General features: G+C 35.6%; 1 protein-coding gene across 1 annotated transcript; it reads left to right on the forward strand.

Annotated features, from left to right (window-relative positions):
* The first annotated feature begins 896 nt into the window (after nt 1-896).
* ssbp1 (single-stranded DNA binding protein 1) lies at nt 897-13,782 on the forward strand. The gene is made up of 7 exons (XM_039769251.1): nt 897-1,180; nt 2,081-2,116; nt 2,378-2,438; nt 4,891-5,031; nt 9,356-9,443; nt 11,050-11,138; nt 12,877-13,782. The coding sequence occupies exons 2-7, from the start codon at nt 2,093-2,095 to the stop codon at nt 12,918-12,920; spliced, it is 447 nt and encodes a 148-aa protein (XP_039625185.1). The 5' UTR covers nt 897-1,180; nt 2,081-2,092; the 3' UTR covers nt 12,921-13,782.
* Nucleotides 13,783-15,714: the final 1,932 nt, after the last annotated feature.

The raw sequence follows: 15,714 nt of genomic DNA on the forward strand, positions 1-15,714 counted from the left end.
GCTGGAGTATGTAAATTTCCCCTTGGGATTAATAAAGTATCTATCTATCTTATGTATGTCATTTTTTCATTTAATGTGGGAGCCCCTTTTCGTAGAACCTGGTTCAGCAGCACCATTTGGAGTTTTGCACCATATGGTCCTTTGATGCTCTAAGCACAGGTTTACTTTGCTTAATGGTTAATTCAGCCCTGCGGCCACTCCTGTCAACTGTGAGGCCTGGAGAGACTGACCGAAAATGTATCAGGAAACGTGCATCCATCCATCCATTATGCAACCCGCTAGATCCAAACTACAGGGTCACGGGTAGTTGAATTGTCAAAATAAAACAAATTAATCCAAATTTTCTTTCCAAACATGTAAATACTCTGATTGCATGTATCGTTCATCACATCCTCATAATGAAAATGTGCCCCTCAATTTGTTCCAATTGTTTCGTTGTAAGTGCGTCAATGCTAATCTGTGCTTCACGGGAGTTCCCGCAGATTTGTCTTTCCAATGAGTACCCAAGTAAACCCTGCCAGGTCTGGGCCCCAGGAAACTGCTTGTTCTGTTATCAGGCCTCTTCCCCGGACTTATGTTTACTCGATTATGTTTGCCTCTTTTGTAAGTTCCTTTGGATAAAAGCATCTCATAAGCAAATAAATGTAAATTTAAAAAGCACAAATGGATGGCGACGCGGGAGTATCGTTGCTCAGAAACGCTAGGTTCGAATCTCACACCCAGTGGTTGTCCATGTGTAGCCTACACCTTCTCTTGGCTAATCTGTGTTTCCTCCCACACTTTCCAAGTCGAGCAGTTTAGGTTAATTCGCGACCATATTTGTCCGATTTGGGACAGGCCCTGCAATGGACTGGCGCATTTCTGTCTTGTGCCCGCTATGCTAACGGAATTGCCAATCTATTCCGACAGGTCTGCAAATGTTATATTATGAGAGACGACGGAAAGGACTGACAATTTCTGTTAAAATATTCAAACATCATTTCACGTTCCGAAAAATAGATGGCACAAATATAACCAGATATATAATCGACCAGCAACTCTCCCTGTAGAGCGCCAGCTGTTTGTGTTTCTTACGACCACATTATAGTGACGGACCGGATACAGCGTGCTACAACTAAGGCGAAAGGTGAAAGCGCGAGGAGTTAAAACGTCTTTAAGCAAAAACAGTGTCTGAGTTGGGGTAAGTATCAAGCAAGTCAAATAAATAGGTGCTGCACCAGTTTACGTCTTTATTAAGTAATCCAATTAACAGAACTTTTATTTTCGTTACTGCCAAAAGAAGTGTCTCGTTTAAGCGGATTTTTTGGAAGAATAAATATCTGGCGAGTTTTATGTTAGTTTTGAAATCTAATTTTTAAAGCCATTATAAGATTAAATTTCATTGTCACAGAAGAGGAGCACAAGAAACAAAATCGGTAAAATATACGGCTTATAGGTGTACATTATTGATGCTCAATATGAACTGCTTGCGTTGACATAATACAGTAAATATTAAACGGCGTATTATTTTTCATTCTCTTTTTTTTAGATGTAATCGCAGTGTGTTATATTGCCTTCTTGTCCCTTTACTCCGAGTTCTAATAACCGTATCATTTTTTTCAGTTTCGCCACGAGGTCCCGATACAGTAATGTAAACTGATTGGCCAAACGCCTCGTAAATGTTTCCCCAATATTGCCATGAGGTGCTAGCTACAGTGTTCAAAAACGCAGCACGGCAGGTAGTTCCCGTAAATGCATTTTCATAGGTAAGACTTTAGTAGGTAGTAGCATGTGATCGAGAGTAGGCTGAGGGAAAGTAAATAACATTGCCCGTTTACATCTATTGACAGACGAGGCCCGTTTTACAGTGCGCATTTTCACATTGAGCAGCGGCATCACAAAACGATTTACTAAGCATATTATACTACAGGTTTAATCAGTATAAACTAGGGAAATATAGAAAAGAAACTTTATGGGACCAAAAAAAAACCAGAATGTGACCGGTTTTATTTCTAATTTTCTTTGTACAGTCTGATAATTTTAACTTTCTGCTTCTTGATTATTATAATCATTTACTTGTATTTTTTTATTTCCTCTTCAGAGAAATACAGTCATGTTCAGAAAGCCAACATTGCAGGTAAATCTCGAGTCAAAAAAATGCCAACACATTAAAGTATTTTTAACTTAGGTTTATCCTTCTACTTAAAACCTGATGTTCACTTTAGATCTTTTCCATTGTTTTTGTAATTTTTTTCACTATTAACACTAAATCAAAAAGTGTTTGATAGATATGCCGGGAAATGCTAAAAGAATAATGAAACATATTTTTTGTAAAGGACAAAAACTGTTTAAATTAGACATGATGTCACAACTAATAACAGTGTTTTTAAACTTTTAGATTATTAGGCACTGCATTAGATGCCAGTCAAATGAAGCCAGCTCTCTTATCCTGGAGAGATGTGAGTACTGTGTGTTTGTTCCGCATTCATAAATGATTTCTTTTAAAACAGAAAAAAAATAACCAGTTTATGGCAACCTATTGATTACCTTATATTTACTCCATATTTTATAAACGTTGATAAACCAATGTGGCAAGAAAATGCTGTTCTGTTACATTACCTAAAAACACAAACTTTATAAGCACTTAAATTCTCTGATGACCGCTATTTCTGTGTCACATTAGAATGATAGGTCAGGAGTTGTTTTGCTGAATAGTGGTATACATGACATGATTTCTTTTATACCTAATTTTTATTCTGCTGCAATTGCTCACGGCTTATATCTAATGAATTAATCATACAGTAAAGCACTAAGGAGCATTATATGCAATGAGCAGTCTAGATTTAAATCTCGGGACTCAATTGCTATTAATGTGGACTTCATGTATTACTCCTGTGTATGCATTGTTTTTTTATTTTCTCCAGGTATTGTTTTGTTCCAAAATTCCAAAGGTTGTGTGTTACTTTGATTAACAATTCTAAAGTTTTGCACCCAGTACTGAAGGGGATAAGTTATAGCTACTGTATACACAACTCTAAACTGGATTAATCAGCTTTGATATTGTTGAATCTTGTGTCATTTAGATAGTAATAGAAGCTGTCAAGTCAGAAGATGATAAATGAGAATACACAGTGAAAACTTGTAGTCAGTAGTGATTTCTGATAATAATTGATAAAATGGAATTTCATCTTAAGTCAGCATTATTGAAAAACATTTGCTAGAAAATTTTAAAACTGTTTAAACACAGTTTTCTGAGAGTTTATACTTTAATGCTATGTGCTGAGGATTTATCTACATTTACTTATTTGGCTGGCACCTTTATCCAAGGCAACTTACAACATTTATGATACAATTTGTTACATTTCCTTTGGTTTTCCAATTGGAGCACAGGCAGGTCAAGTGACTCGCTCAGAGTTGCATCGTGTCGGTGGCAGGATTTGAACACACAACCTTAGAGTGTGAAGTCCAAGGCCTTAATCACTGCACCACACTGGCCGATATTTGAAGGCACTTACGAAGACCTTCTTTATTTCACAGTGTGAGGATTTTTTTTAGGTATCTCCAGACTGTCGTGGCCTGATTAGTTTCAAATAATAACCCATAATTTATGTTAAGACTGACCTTGTTTATTTCTGTAGGTCCGTAATCACTGTTGCAAAAGTAAAATACTAATTACTTAATTTGCTTATGTCTTTGTTATCAAGCTGAAAAAGTCACTTCCATTGTATCCAAAACATCATGTTTGCTTACAATTATTTTGATAGATATTTAGAACTTTATTTGTCTTTTTACAGAAGCTTTAAAAAATATAATATAAAAAACACACACCCAAGGTCTGAATACACACCAGAATGGGAGGGGAAGAAAACTTCTGACGTGGTAGTCATTGTCACAGTGAGTCTTTACGCAGACTTATTGCTGTTGGTGTAAAGAAGCCCCAATAGCGTTTGTTCACACGCTTTTGCTGAATAATTTGTTGGCTGAAATGTTACAGAATCGATAGGTAAATACGTTGTAGTTGGTAATCTGTTTTCAAATAAGACGATCCACAGCTTGAAGTAGTCCTATGCATCTGAACAGCTGTGTCTTTTCAGTATATCATGTCTTGTTTATTGTTGTGACATCTGTTGCACTTGTGACGAGTCGGTGGAAAAACCATTCCATACACTAGGATGAGGGGGAAAAAAAACTGAATTTGGTCCCAAGCAAAATCCTGCTGGTGTGCTTCACTTTGAGAAACTGAGCATCTGCATTATTCCTTTCCCACTGGATAGAAGAGAACTGTCAACAATCATTAAATACTTTATGTGAATATAAAATCAGTTCAAAATGCCTGTTCCTACAATATACTATATATTGTTTTAATAATGCTTATAAATGTATGTGTAAGTGAAGTTATAAATGGGATGAAACCTGACACTTCCCTACATCCCTGAAGTACTGTCAAATATACATAACACTATGCAGTTCGAAGGATTCCTACATTAAATAAGACAATGTTTTATGGTATTGGTTTTGGTTACTTGCTGTCTAAGTGTGTTTTTAGATTTAATAGTCAAAAATGAATGAGCGAACCTGAATTGGATATTTTTTAAAAATATTAAGGCACTAAGATGTTTGAAATGTGAATAGAGCTTTAAATATTTTTAAACCCTAGTAAAGCGATATGTTAAGAAATGCAAACAGTATATATGTCTATCCACTGTTTCAATTTATGACTTTCTATACAAACATTTTGTTAGTTTTACCTCACTCCATGTATTAGAAATTTAAATGGATGCATTTGACTGGACAGTAAATAATGTTTAGTATGCATTTGACTTTGATATTAAAAAAATTGATTTAAAAGAATCAATCATCATTTCTTTCTCTCTCTCTCTCACTTTTCTTGACTTGTGTTTTATGGCTTAGCTATGAATAGAGTTCAACTACTAGGACGAGTCGGACAGGACCCAGTCATGCGTCAAGTAGAAGGCCGAAATCCTGTCACCATTTTTTCCATGGCCACAAATGAAATGTGGCGATCAGGAGAAGGAGAAACAGGTTTTACAGGTAATTAGCTTCTGCCTGATCAATTTGTTTCTTGTAGCAGAGTTGGCCCAGTATTACAGCAAGTTCTCTCAGAGTAATACTGTACATATTTAAATATATAATGCAGGGAAATTTTAATCATAAGATTTTCATTGTTTAACCTTGGTAGTTTTTGGCTGGTATTAATTAAAATTAACAGATCACATGTTTTCTAGTTACTTTTATATCATAACACAGTTTCAGATTTTTTTTTTACATTTGTTTATTTTACAATTAGACCTATGCTTTTTTTGATGATTGTGTTTTTGTTATTATTAACCTCATCATTTAATATATCTATACAGGCATAGTAGAAAAACCATAAAAACTTCTTAAGGCATTTTAAAAATTGTTAATTTAGCAGAGCAATGTGTGTCATTTAGCATATTATAAATAATTTATTTTAAATGAAATGTTTTTTTTTTAATAGAAGCCATGAAAATCTTTGTGGGTATATTTATGTATATACAGCGCATCACTTTTTCCACATTTTGTTACAGCCTTATTTCAAAATGGATTAAATTCATTTTTTTCCTCAGAATTCTACACACAACACCCCATAATGACAACATGAAAAAAGTTCAGTTTGCAAATTTATTAAAAATAAAAAAAAATGAGAAAGCACATGTACATAAGTATTCACCACCTTTGCCATGAAGCTCAAAATTGAGCTCAGGTGCATCCTGTTTCCCCTGATCATCTTTGAGATGTTTCTGCAGCTTAATTGGAGTCCACCTGTGGTAAATTCAGTTGATTGGACATGATTTGGAAAGGCACACACCTGTCTATATAAGGTCCCACAGTTGACAGTTCATGTCAGAGCACAAACCAAGCATGAAGTCAAAGGAATTGTCTGTAGACCTCCGAGACAGGATTGTCTCGAGGCACAAATCTGGGGAAGGTTACAGAAAAATTTCTGCTGCTTTGAAGGTTCCAATGAGCACAGTGGCCTCCATCATCAGTAAGTGGAAGAAGTTCAAAACCACCAGGACTCTTCCTAGAGCTGGCCGGCCATCTAAACTGAGCGATCGGGGGAGAAGGGCCTTAGTCAGGGAGGTGACCAAGAACCCGATGGTCACTCTGTCAGAGGTCCTCTGTGGAGAGAGGAGAACCTTCCAGAAGGACAACCATCTCTGCAGCAATCCACCAATCGGGCCTGTGTGGTAGAGTGGCCAGACGGAAGCCACTCCTTAGTAAAAGGCACATGGCAGCCTGCTTGGAGTTTGCCAGAAGGCACCTGAAGGACTTCCCATCCAACCTGATGGAGCTTGAGAGGTGCTGCAAAGAGTAATGGGCAAAACTGGCCAAGGATAGGTGTGCCAAGATTGTGGCATCATATTCAAAAAGACTTGAGGCTGTAATTGCTGCCAAAGGTGCATCGACAAAGTATTGAGGAAAGGCGGTGAATACTTATGTACATGTGATTTCTCAGTTTTTTATTTTTAATAAATTTGCAAAAACCTCAAGTAAACTTTTTTCACGTTGTCATTATGGGGTGTTGTGTGTAGAATTCTGAGGAAAAAATGAATTTAATCCATTTTGGAATAAGGCTGTAACATAACAAAATGTGGAAAAAGTGATGCACTGTGAATACTTTCCAGATGCACTGTACATATAAACACACATATATACTTCTTAACAGAATTTGCTAAATGGAGTACATGAATAAATATTACCTCATTTTGCATGTTTATTAGGCTCTCGCTCTGTGAAGTGACTGTGTTATTAGCACTGCATTTAGTGAAAGAAGGAGTTGTTAGCTGGACTCCTATGTGTTTTTAAGTGGCTTTGTTCTGAAAAATTAACTAGTCCTCTGACAAGGAGTGTCAGAGTTACAACTGGAGCATAGTGAAATGTCTGAATTAATGCTAATGGCATAAAAATAAAAAGGGGAGGGGCTTCAGAATAAAAATGTCTGTTTTGGAATGTTAGAATGGATTTGTAGGTGTTATACATAAGAAGTTAATTGGTTTGGATTGTAGTAATGTTTGAATATATTACACAGGCAGTGTGGTGTAGTGATTAAGGAAGTGCACTTCAGACACAGGTTGTGGGTCCAAAGCCCACCACAGACATTTTGTGACCAAGAGCAAGCCAGTTCACCTTTTGGGGATTCAATTAGAAAAAAAAAAAACTGTATCTCAATTTGCCTTGTATAAAGGTCTCAGCCAAATAAGTAAATGTAAATTTCCATGAACCAGCCTGATTGCTATAGCCCTCGGTGTTAGTTCTTGAAAATAATGATTAGATAGGTTGACTGCTTGTAAACACATCTGCAGACTGAACATGATGTTTATTATAATATTGAATATCACGTTATTTAAAGTTAATTGAAACACCGGATGAAGAGTTGCTTAAGAATATAAACCTTATAGGCCAAAGTATTTTTTTATTACAACACATAACATGAAAGCTTTAAATTAGATATAAATCGTTTATTTACAAAATGTATTTTCAGAAATGCAGCTTTTATTTCTATTTTGCGTTGCTTATACCATCTGCACCCAGTTCTGTTCATGAATAGTGATGCTTCTGTATGCAATTTGCAATGTACTTGTAACTTTCGGGAATTGGCCTATGCAGAACTGGTTGATTCCTTCCTTATGCCCATTACTCTTGGGATAGGCACATCACTGTTACTTACCTTTGCCGCATATATTCACCTAATTTATTGGACATGAAATGAATTGCAGGCTACTTTAGGTTCCTTGTGTTACAACTGTTTAGAGACTCTGCATAAAGTTGCACTTTTACACAAAAGGAGAGAAATGAGCACCCTCACATCAAGATTGCTAAAAGTCTTAAAACTTGTATGCTATTATAGAATTGTCTTTTATAATATGTTTTCTGTTGGAGAGGCAGGGTGGTGCAGTGGAAGACACTGCTACCACACTGATTTAGTGATTGTATATATAAGTTGACTAATTAATTCACTTACCAACAAAAATACTATTTCCCATTTAGTTAGACTGCTGAAATTTAGCAAGTACATCTAGGTAATTAGGTATCCATTAAGAAAGCACATTTCAATATGTGAATTGTTCAATATGTAATTATTTCTGTGCTTTTCTATTTGTCATTAGTTGCAGTGAGTGGGCTGTTCTTAGGCAGCATGTCTTTTTTTTCGACTCAGCTGTGTTCGAGCAGAGAAATGGGGGTGTGCACTTCATGCAAATGATGCCATAAGCAGAACAGCACCACTGGCCAAGCTGTGGCTGTAATTGAGCAAATCAATGAGGCAGGTGGCAAGAGAAGAAGGGCAGCTGCCTTGTACAGGCAAATGAGATGATGTGGCATCATGCCATTCCTAAAGTACTTTTGAAGACTGGATTGATGGACAGTAGATTGCTACATCATACCCAGGAAAATACCAAAACTAGTTAGGGAATACAATTGTAACCAAAACTTCACATAGTAAAACAAAAACATTATATTTTGTGCATCTCATTTGGTAATTCAACTAAGGGTTTTACCCATAGTAAGAAAATATACAATAAGCTTCAACAGACAACAAGTAGCTAGCAATCATTTTTTAAGGGAACAAACTCATTCTCTTTGCAAAGCCTGCTTATTCACTATAATCTCTTCTACTTTCTTTACATCTTTGCAACCAGCCTATATAGTCACTTCAAACTTAAGCTTTTCTGTTGCATGCTCCTTTTGACTTTGCTAATTACTGTAATGTTAAGTGTTGCTCTGTCCTACTCATGTACTCAGATGTACACCGCAGCAATGTATCTGCTAGGTTGATTAGTGACTTAAATGACCCTGTATAAATGAATATGGATAGGAAATGTACCCTGTGGTAAATTTGTCTCTTGTCAAGGATTGGTGCCTGCTTTGCGCAGTGTTGCAGATACGGCTTTCTACTTCCTGTGATGCTATAAAGGAGCAAGGCAGTTCAGAAAATTGATAGATAAGATTTTTTGACAAATGTAAACTGACTTTTAATTTGAGGAGTTGAATAAATTTAATGGTATCTTATTTAGTTTGTCTAATATCTAATTATAGGGATTTTTCTGTCTTTTTAAAACAACAAAAACAGATTGTTTCCCAAAAGTAGTATACTCTGATTGCAATCACCTGCCAGAAAATATGAAACTTTTGTCTTATCCATGGTTTTTTTTTTTTGCATATTTAAACCTAACTATTGTGTTGTAATAGCTGTATCCTTTTCCTGCTACTATTTGCTTTGTCTTTTTTTCTGTTCTTCTGATGCATTCTTTATACATCAAACCTTGAAAAAGAGGTAGTCATGTAATATTTCTGTCTAATTTCCTTTAATATGTTATTCTTGGTGTTTTAGGAGATGTAACCCAAAAAACTACATGGCATCGCATTTCTGTATTCAGACCAGGCTTACGGGATGTAGCATACCAGTATGTGAAAAAAGGGTGAGTGGCACATGTCCGCTTCCAATTTTTTAAAGTTTGAAGTACATTTAAAATAAAATTCTGTGCATTTGTATTTGCTGTGTGGCATATCAATCTAATGTAAATATTTCAAAATCTTAAACATTTAGTCTTGTTAATATCACTTTTTAGTGTTTCGATGATGTTGCTGGAATAAGAGGATTTTGGTCGCTCTGTTTAATCTGTTATCAGTGCAGCCTTCTCCATCAGAAGTGGTATAAAGATGTAGAAAATGAAGTAAAGGCTGGACATGATCATTGAGTCTTCTTTTGCAAGTGTTACTTTTGTTTTATGAATGACTTCTGCTCTTAGGTAGATACTTTATTGATCCCGAGGGAAATTCAAGTACCAGTAGCCAAGAATTAATTATACTAAGTTAAATGCAAACATTTAAGCACACAATGCACAAATAACAAATAATGCTATCACAGTACACTAGATGCTACATACAATAATGCCAGTGCAATAGGAATTGTGCAAAAAACACTCCTACCAAAGTGATAGTTGACACATAATATTAAAGTGACTTAATGTTAAAGTAAAATAAAGTGAAGTTCCTTTGCTTATAGGATAATAACGAACGAGAAAAAAATAATATATAAAGTATAAGGTATTATTCAATGTAAATGCAAAATATAATATAGGTACAAAATATGTGTTTAATACAACACTAGATTTCTCAGTCATTAATTCTGTGGGATTTTCTTCGTACATTTTACGATTTTCCTTTCTTAAGGCTGATTTAGACTGTTGCCTATGGCTATTCTATGGCGTAGTCTGATGCTTGCCTCCTCAAAAATGTGAATGCAAGTCACATTGACATGAACCTTACATAGACTCCTATGATCTGATTAGCCAGTTGGTAACAGTGTGTTTCCTGAAACATGTTTCCCTTCATCTACAAATTTGTAAGTCAGCGAATGTATGAAATAGTGGGGAAAAATGTGAAGGACACATACAAAGGGACAAATGTGTAGCAAGAGGAATGGTGATCCTGAAGTGCAAAAACACACACACACACATTGACTGAAGGGTACCAACAATTTTGTCCACGTGTTTGTATGTATGTGTATATATATATATATATATATATATATATATATATATATATATATATATATATATATATATATATATATATATATATATACATATACATATATATATATATATATATATATATATATATATATATATATATATATATATATATATATATATATATATATATATACACATATATATATATATATATATATATATACACACATATATATATATATATATATTAGAAGTTGGCACCTCCACATCATTGCATTCAGTTTTTATTCACGATTTGTATAGTGTCCCAAATTTTTTGGAATCCGGTTTGTGTGTGTATGTATGTAATATATGTGTGTGTGTGTATATATATAAAATATGTATTTTTTTTTTTTTTTTTTTGGGTGCTTCAGTTTGATGTTGGCTTATTAAATAAAAAATTTATTGGCAGTAGCAAACTGTTAGCCAAACATCACATAATTTTAGGCATTTTCAGATAAAAAGGAATAAATGCTGATGGTTGCCTTTTAATGTGTTTTTTCTCCAGAGCTCGTGTTATGGTTGAAGGCAAGATAGATTATGGGGAGTATGTGGACAAAAATAATGTGAGAAGGCAAGCAACTACGATCATAGCAGGTGAGCGCTGCTTATTATTATACTCAAGTATGTGGCTTCTTCTACTTCCAGTTTTGCTAAATATGAAATAATGTCAGCAGTGAAGAACTACCCCATTTGTAGAGTTTCTCTAATTATTTATGTGGCCACAATTGCCACATTTTTTAAATCAATACAATCTTGAAAAATACGGTCTTATAATGATAAAATGTTGAAAACCCTATTAGTGTGATTTGTGTAATTTATAAAGAAACATTCGTAAAATATTTATATTTTGCATAAATGTGAAAGCCATTTTACATATTATGATGGATTCCAAGTGACGAAAACATGTAGAAGAAATTTTGTAAATTATAAAGCTTTGAACTCATTTTATTGATGTTGGAGGTCATTCCATGATATAAAGCACTTCATTCAGAATATGAACTTCTATAAAGATGAGATTTAGCTTTCCTTTTCAACCAATGCCTGACTGTTTTGTTGATTTATAATTCTAACTTGTATTGTACTATTTATGGCTCAGTAAAGTCCCCGTCTATATTGTGAGCTCAACAGCCATGTGTGCTGGTATGTTGTAATGATGCGTAAAGTGCAGTGCAGAAGAGGTGATGTTTCTCGCATTCTTTTCAGTTGCTCCCCACATTTCAGTATATCTTGCAATACAGTCAGCCTTCCAGCTCCTCCCAGGGTAATTCCCATCCCTGTTGACATGTGTTATCTGCCCAGTAATGCTAAATGAAGCTTTGGTATTGATGTTCAGTTTATTTGTATCATGTCTTCTGTCCACCGATCTTGCTTTTAAAGAGTGTTGTGCAACTAACACCTGGGTGATATGGGAAGCAACTTTTTTTTTTTTTTCCTCCCCATGATGGCAGTTGTTTACTGCACAGTAAACTTCCGCAAATAACACTTATGTTAATTGATTTTTGTCTCGTAAACCCCTGAACACAGATGTTTAAAAAGAGCGAAGAAAGGCTGCAGGTCCTTCACAATAACTCTACAGTTAGGAATTTAACAATCAACAGGAGACCATTCAGTCCGTCAAGCTTGTTTGTTTAGCCAATAGTTGTCCCAGTATCTCCAGGCACTTCTTAAGGATTATCAAGGTTTGTGTTTCAATCATATGTCTCGATAGTTTGTTCTAGATTTCCCACAACTCTTTGCATAAAGAAGTGCTTCCTGGCTTAAGTCCTAAATGCTCGATTGATGTCCTCCAGTACGTCCTCAAGAACCCTACAGTTCTCTGTAACTTCCTAGAGCGATGTAGTCCTTTACAGCTTTATATACGTAAGCAGCTCTTCACAGGAGGACCAACTGGGTAATGCTGAGTGTAAACGGATCTCTGCCACGAGAAACTAGAAATGAGAGTTGTGGGTAGGGCAGGGCATCTTGAGATACACCTGAGTTCTGAGTATATGGACCTCCTTATTCGAACATGACCAGTTTCCTTAAGGTTAATTTATTTATTCCATGTTTCATCTTGAAGATTTAGATAGTGTTTTTAATATATAGTTTTGTGTTATTTATTTAATCAAAGTAATGTTTTTCTTTTTAAGGTCATATTTTAGAAACCATTTATGCAGGAATCCAAAAAATTCGAAAGGTTTCATAAACTGTTTTTCACAATTATGTAAATTTACATGCAGTAAAAGACATGAACACTCCCTAAAAATTAAAAAAAAACAGACCTGCCTTTTTTTAGTTCACAGAATGCCCATAATGCCTCTCACTGTTTCTTTTTATAATCATTTTTTTGCAGATAACATTATTTTTTTATCTGACAATCCGAAGGAGAGAGAATGAGAACTGTGCACCTGAAACGAGGTCCTCAAGTGTTTGCTTTAAAACTATTTTTTAGTAAGCATCCCACTTTGTATCGGTCTATTTGAAAAGGAGAAACAATGCAGCATCCATATATAGGCTACTCCTATCAGAAGTGTGCGATTGGTAAATTCCATGCTTTAATATGACTGACTAATATGAAAATGCTCAACGAAGAAGCACTTTTGAAGAAGAATAATCAAGAAACGTGAAACAATAGATGAAAGCAGCTACTTGGATCAAAAAATGCTAGTGGAAACATTACCGACATGTATACATCTGTGAATATTTATTTTAGGTCCTGTACTGAATTTGTATAACGTAAATGGCTGTATTATAGAATAAACTATTTTTGATATATTTTTTGTTTTAGGCTAAGGCTCAGCTAGACTTTTGTTCTTAATGTGAATTCATATATACAGTATACAAGTATACGTACTTAACATTCGTTTCCTTAAACTGACACAAGCCTTTGCTGCTTATCAGGTTCTCATAATTGGAATTTTTAGCACCTCCGTTCTGCTGATAATGTCATTTTTAGGTTCTCCGCAGATCTGTCTGTCTGTCTGTCTAGCTGTACAAATCAGAACTGACCCACTTTGAATTAAGGCTCCTTTTTAGCACTTGGCTGACATACTTTGACCCCCCGAATGTGTATATACTTCTGCAAGCCAGTAATGAGAGAACTGGATTGTTTCTGTTTTCCTGTAAATTATGCAGGATCCTGGTTTTCTCATTTTGTTAGCTAAGCTGGAATAGTTTACACTCATTCACTATATAAATTTGATCTTGGTTTTAATTCTGTTTGTTTTGTTTAAAATAAAATAAATTCATGTTTCTGTTATTTACTTCATTATTGCCAATCAGTATAAAACAATAAAATTCTGATTTAAATGAAAAAAAAAAGGTTTATCCTTGATTTAGAGTTTTTCTTTATTAACCCCCTATTTTGCTGGTTGTCAACTGTTTTCTATTCAGAGACAACTCGCCAATCTGTTCCTCTCTCACATAAAGGCCTGCAGTGACCCACTAATTGAAAAAGGAGTTAAAACCGATCCATCCATCCATTATCCAACCCGCTATATTCTAACTACTGTACAGGGTCACGGGGGTCTGCTGGAGGCAATCCCAGTAAACACAGGGCGTAAGGTGGAAAACAAACCCCGGGCAGGGCGCAGTTAAAACAGATATTACTCCAAAGTGTTTTATTTTTCTAGTGCTTGAGATTAGTAAGACTTCACCCATAACTTTTGAGAACTCGGGTAAGTGTATTAGCCTAGTGATCCTGTAAAAGAAATAAAAGAGTAAAGTGCTCAAGAGTTTTCACTGGTTTGCAGAGTGATGATAGGGGACTTCATGAAGACTGCGGAAGTTGTTAGGATGGGAAAAAAAAAACACAGAAAGATCTTCCTAACAATGAGTAGCTTGGTGGATAATATAGGCCACCATCACACTTCGTGACATTTTTTTTCCTCCCAGTTGTTGGCTTACATAATCATAAAGATGATAACCAAAGTGACGCAGCAATTTGAGAATCCCCATAACATGATCAAACACGTTTAAGTTTGCCTCAAGTCACTAAGGTAGGCTCCTGTGTGAGAGTTGACAACAAGTGGAGTGATGAACACCAACTTTAGCTGAGGATAGAGAGGTCTACACTTCTGGCATCCTCTGTGACCCTGAATGCATTTGTCCTATACCCTCTGGACACAGTGGGCTTCTACTGTGAAGATTCACCACGGTTCCAAACATTCTGCCTGTGGAGATAATGGCTGTTGTGGTGATACAGTGGTGTCCCAGGGCCTTAGAAATGGGTCTGTAGCCTTCTCCGGATGGGTAAGTTTTAACGATTGTCCTCATATCAGTTATTCCTATAAACATTGTAGTGCCTACTTCACTGTCATTGTACAGGTCAGTATATGGTGAGGCTTTGATTCAACACAAGGCTCGCTGTATTCAGTCAGTGGAGTCGAATTATTAGGTCAGATGTTTGATTGAGTGACTGGCAAGGAGTACGATTACCTTTTCACATGAACTGATTTATAGAATATCTTTTATTATTTATATATATTATGCAGCAATCTAAAAATGGTGTTGCACATTTACTCTGGTTCCCTTTATCTAATATCAGTTTTTGTCTAAAGATCTGAAGTCCTACAGTGTGACAAAAATACAGGATATCAGGAAGGGGTAAATACTTTTCCATGGCACGGTACTTAAACCTTCAACAAGAAGTAGCTGCTCACTGTATACCTGAAGAGAACAAAATTATACTTAGGAGAGGACTATGACATCAGAACCAGAGGTGCTAATTCTCATGCCAACCGCATCACACTCTAAAAAACGCACTGGAGATCAGAATCTAATGAGGACAACATCATCCGCTAAAAATGGAGATTCCACTCTCAAAAAGTTTCCAAACTGGATACTCTCCATCAATGAAAATCATGACAAGAAGGGGACCAAAAATTTGTCTTTGTTGCCCATGGGCCACATTGAATAGACTTGACTTAACACCAAGGACACAAACACAAGTCTGCACTACGGTCAGACAGCCACAGTCTTGAAGCATCTTCCATAAGATACTAGAGCAGGAGTTCTCAGACTCAGCCCTGGAGGGCCTCCGTGGCTGCAGGTTTTTAATCAGTGCTGCAAACAGAACTTGGCGTTTATTTCTATGGCTTTACTTCTGTCACCTCAGGTTATTTTTACGTCATAGATTTTTCATTTCTAAGAATATCATCCAAATTATTTGTGGCTAGAGCAGATTAGGCCA

Source organism: Polypterus senegalus, chromosome 11, assembly GCF_016835505.1.
Source record: "Polypterus senegalus isolate Bchr_013 chromosome 11, ASM1683550v1, whole genome shotgun sequence".
NCBI classification, from domain to species: Eukaryota; Metazoa; Chordata; class Cladistia; order Polypteriformes; family Polypteridae; genus Polypterus; species Polypterus senegalus.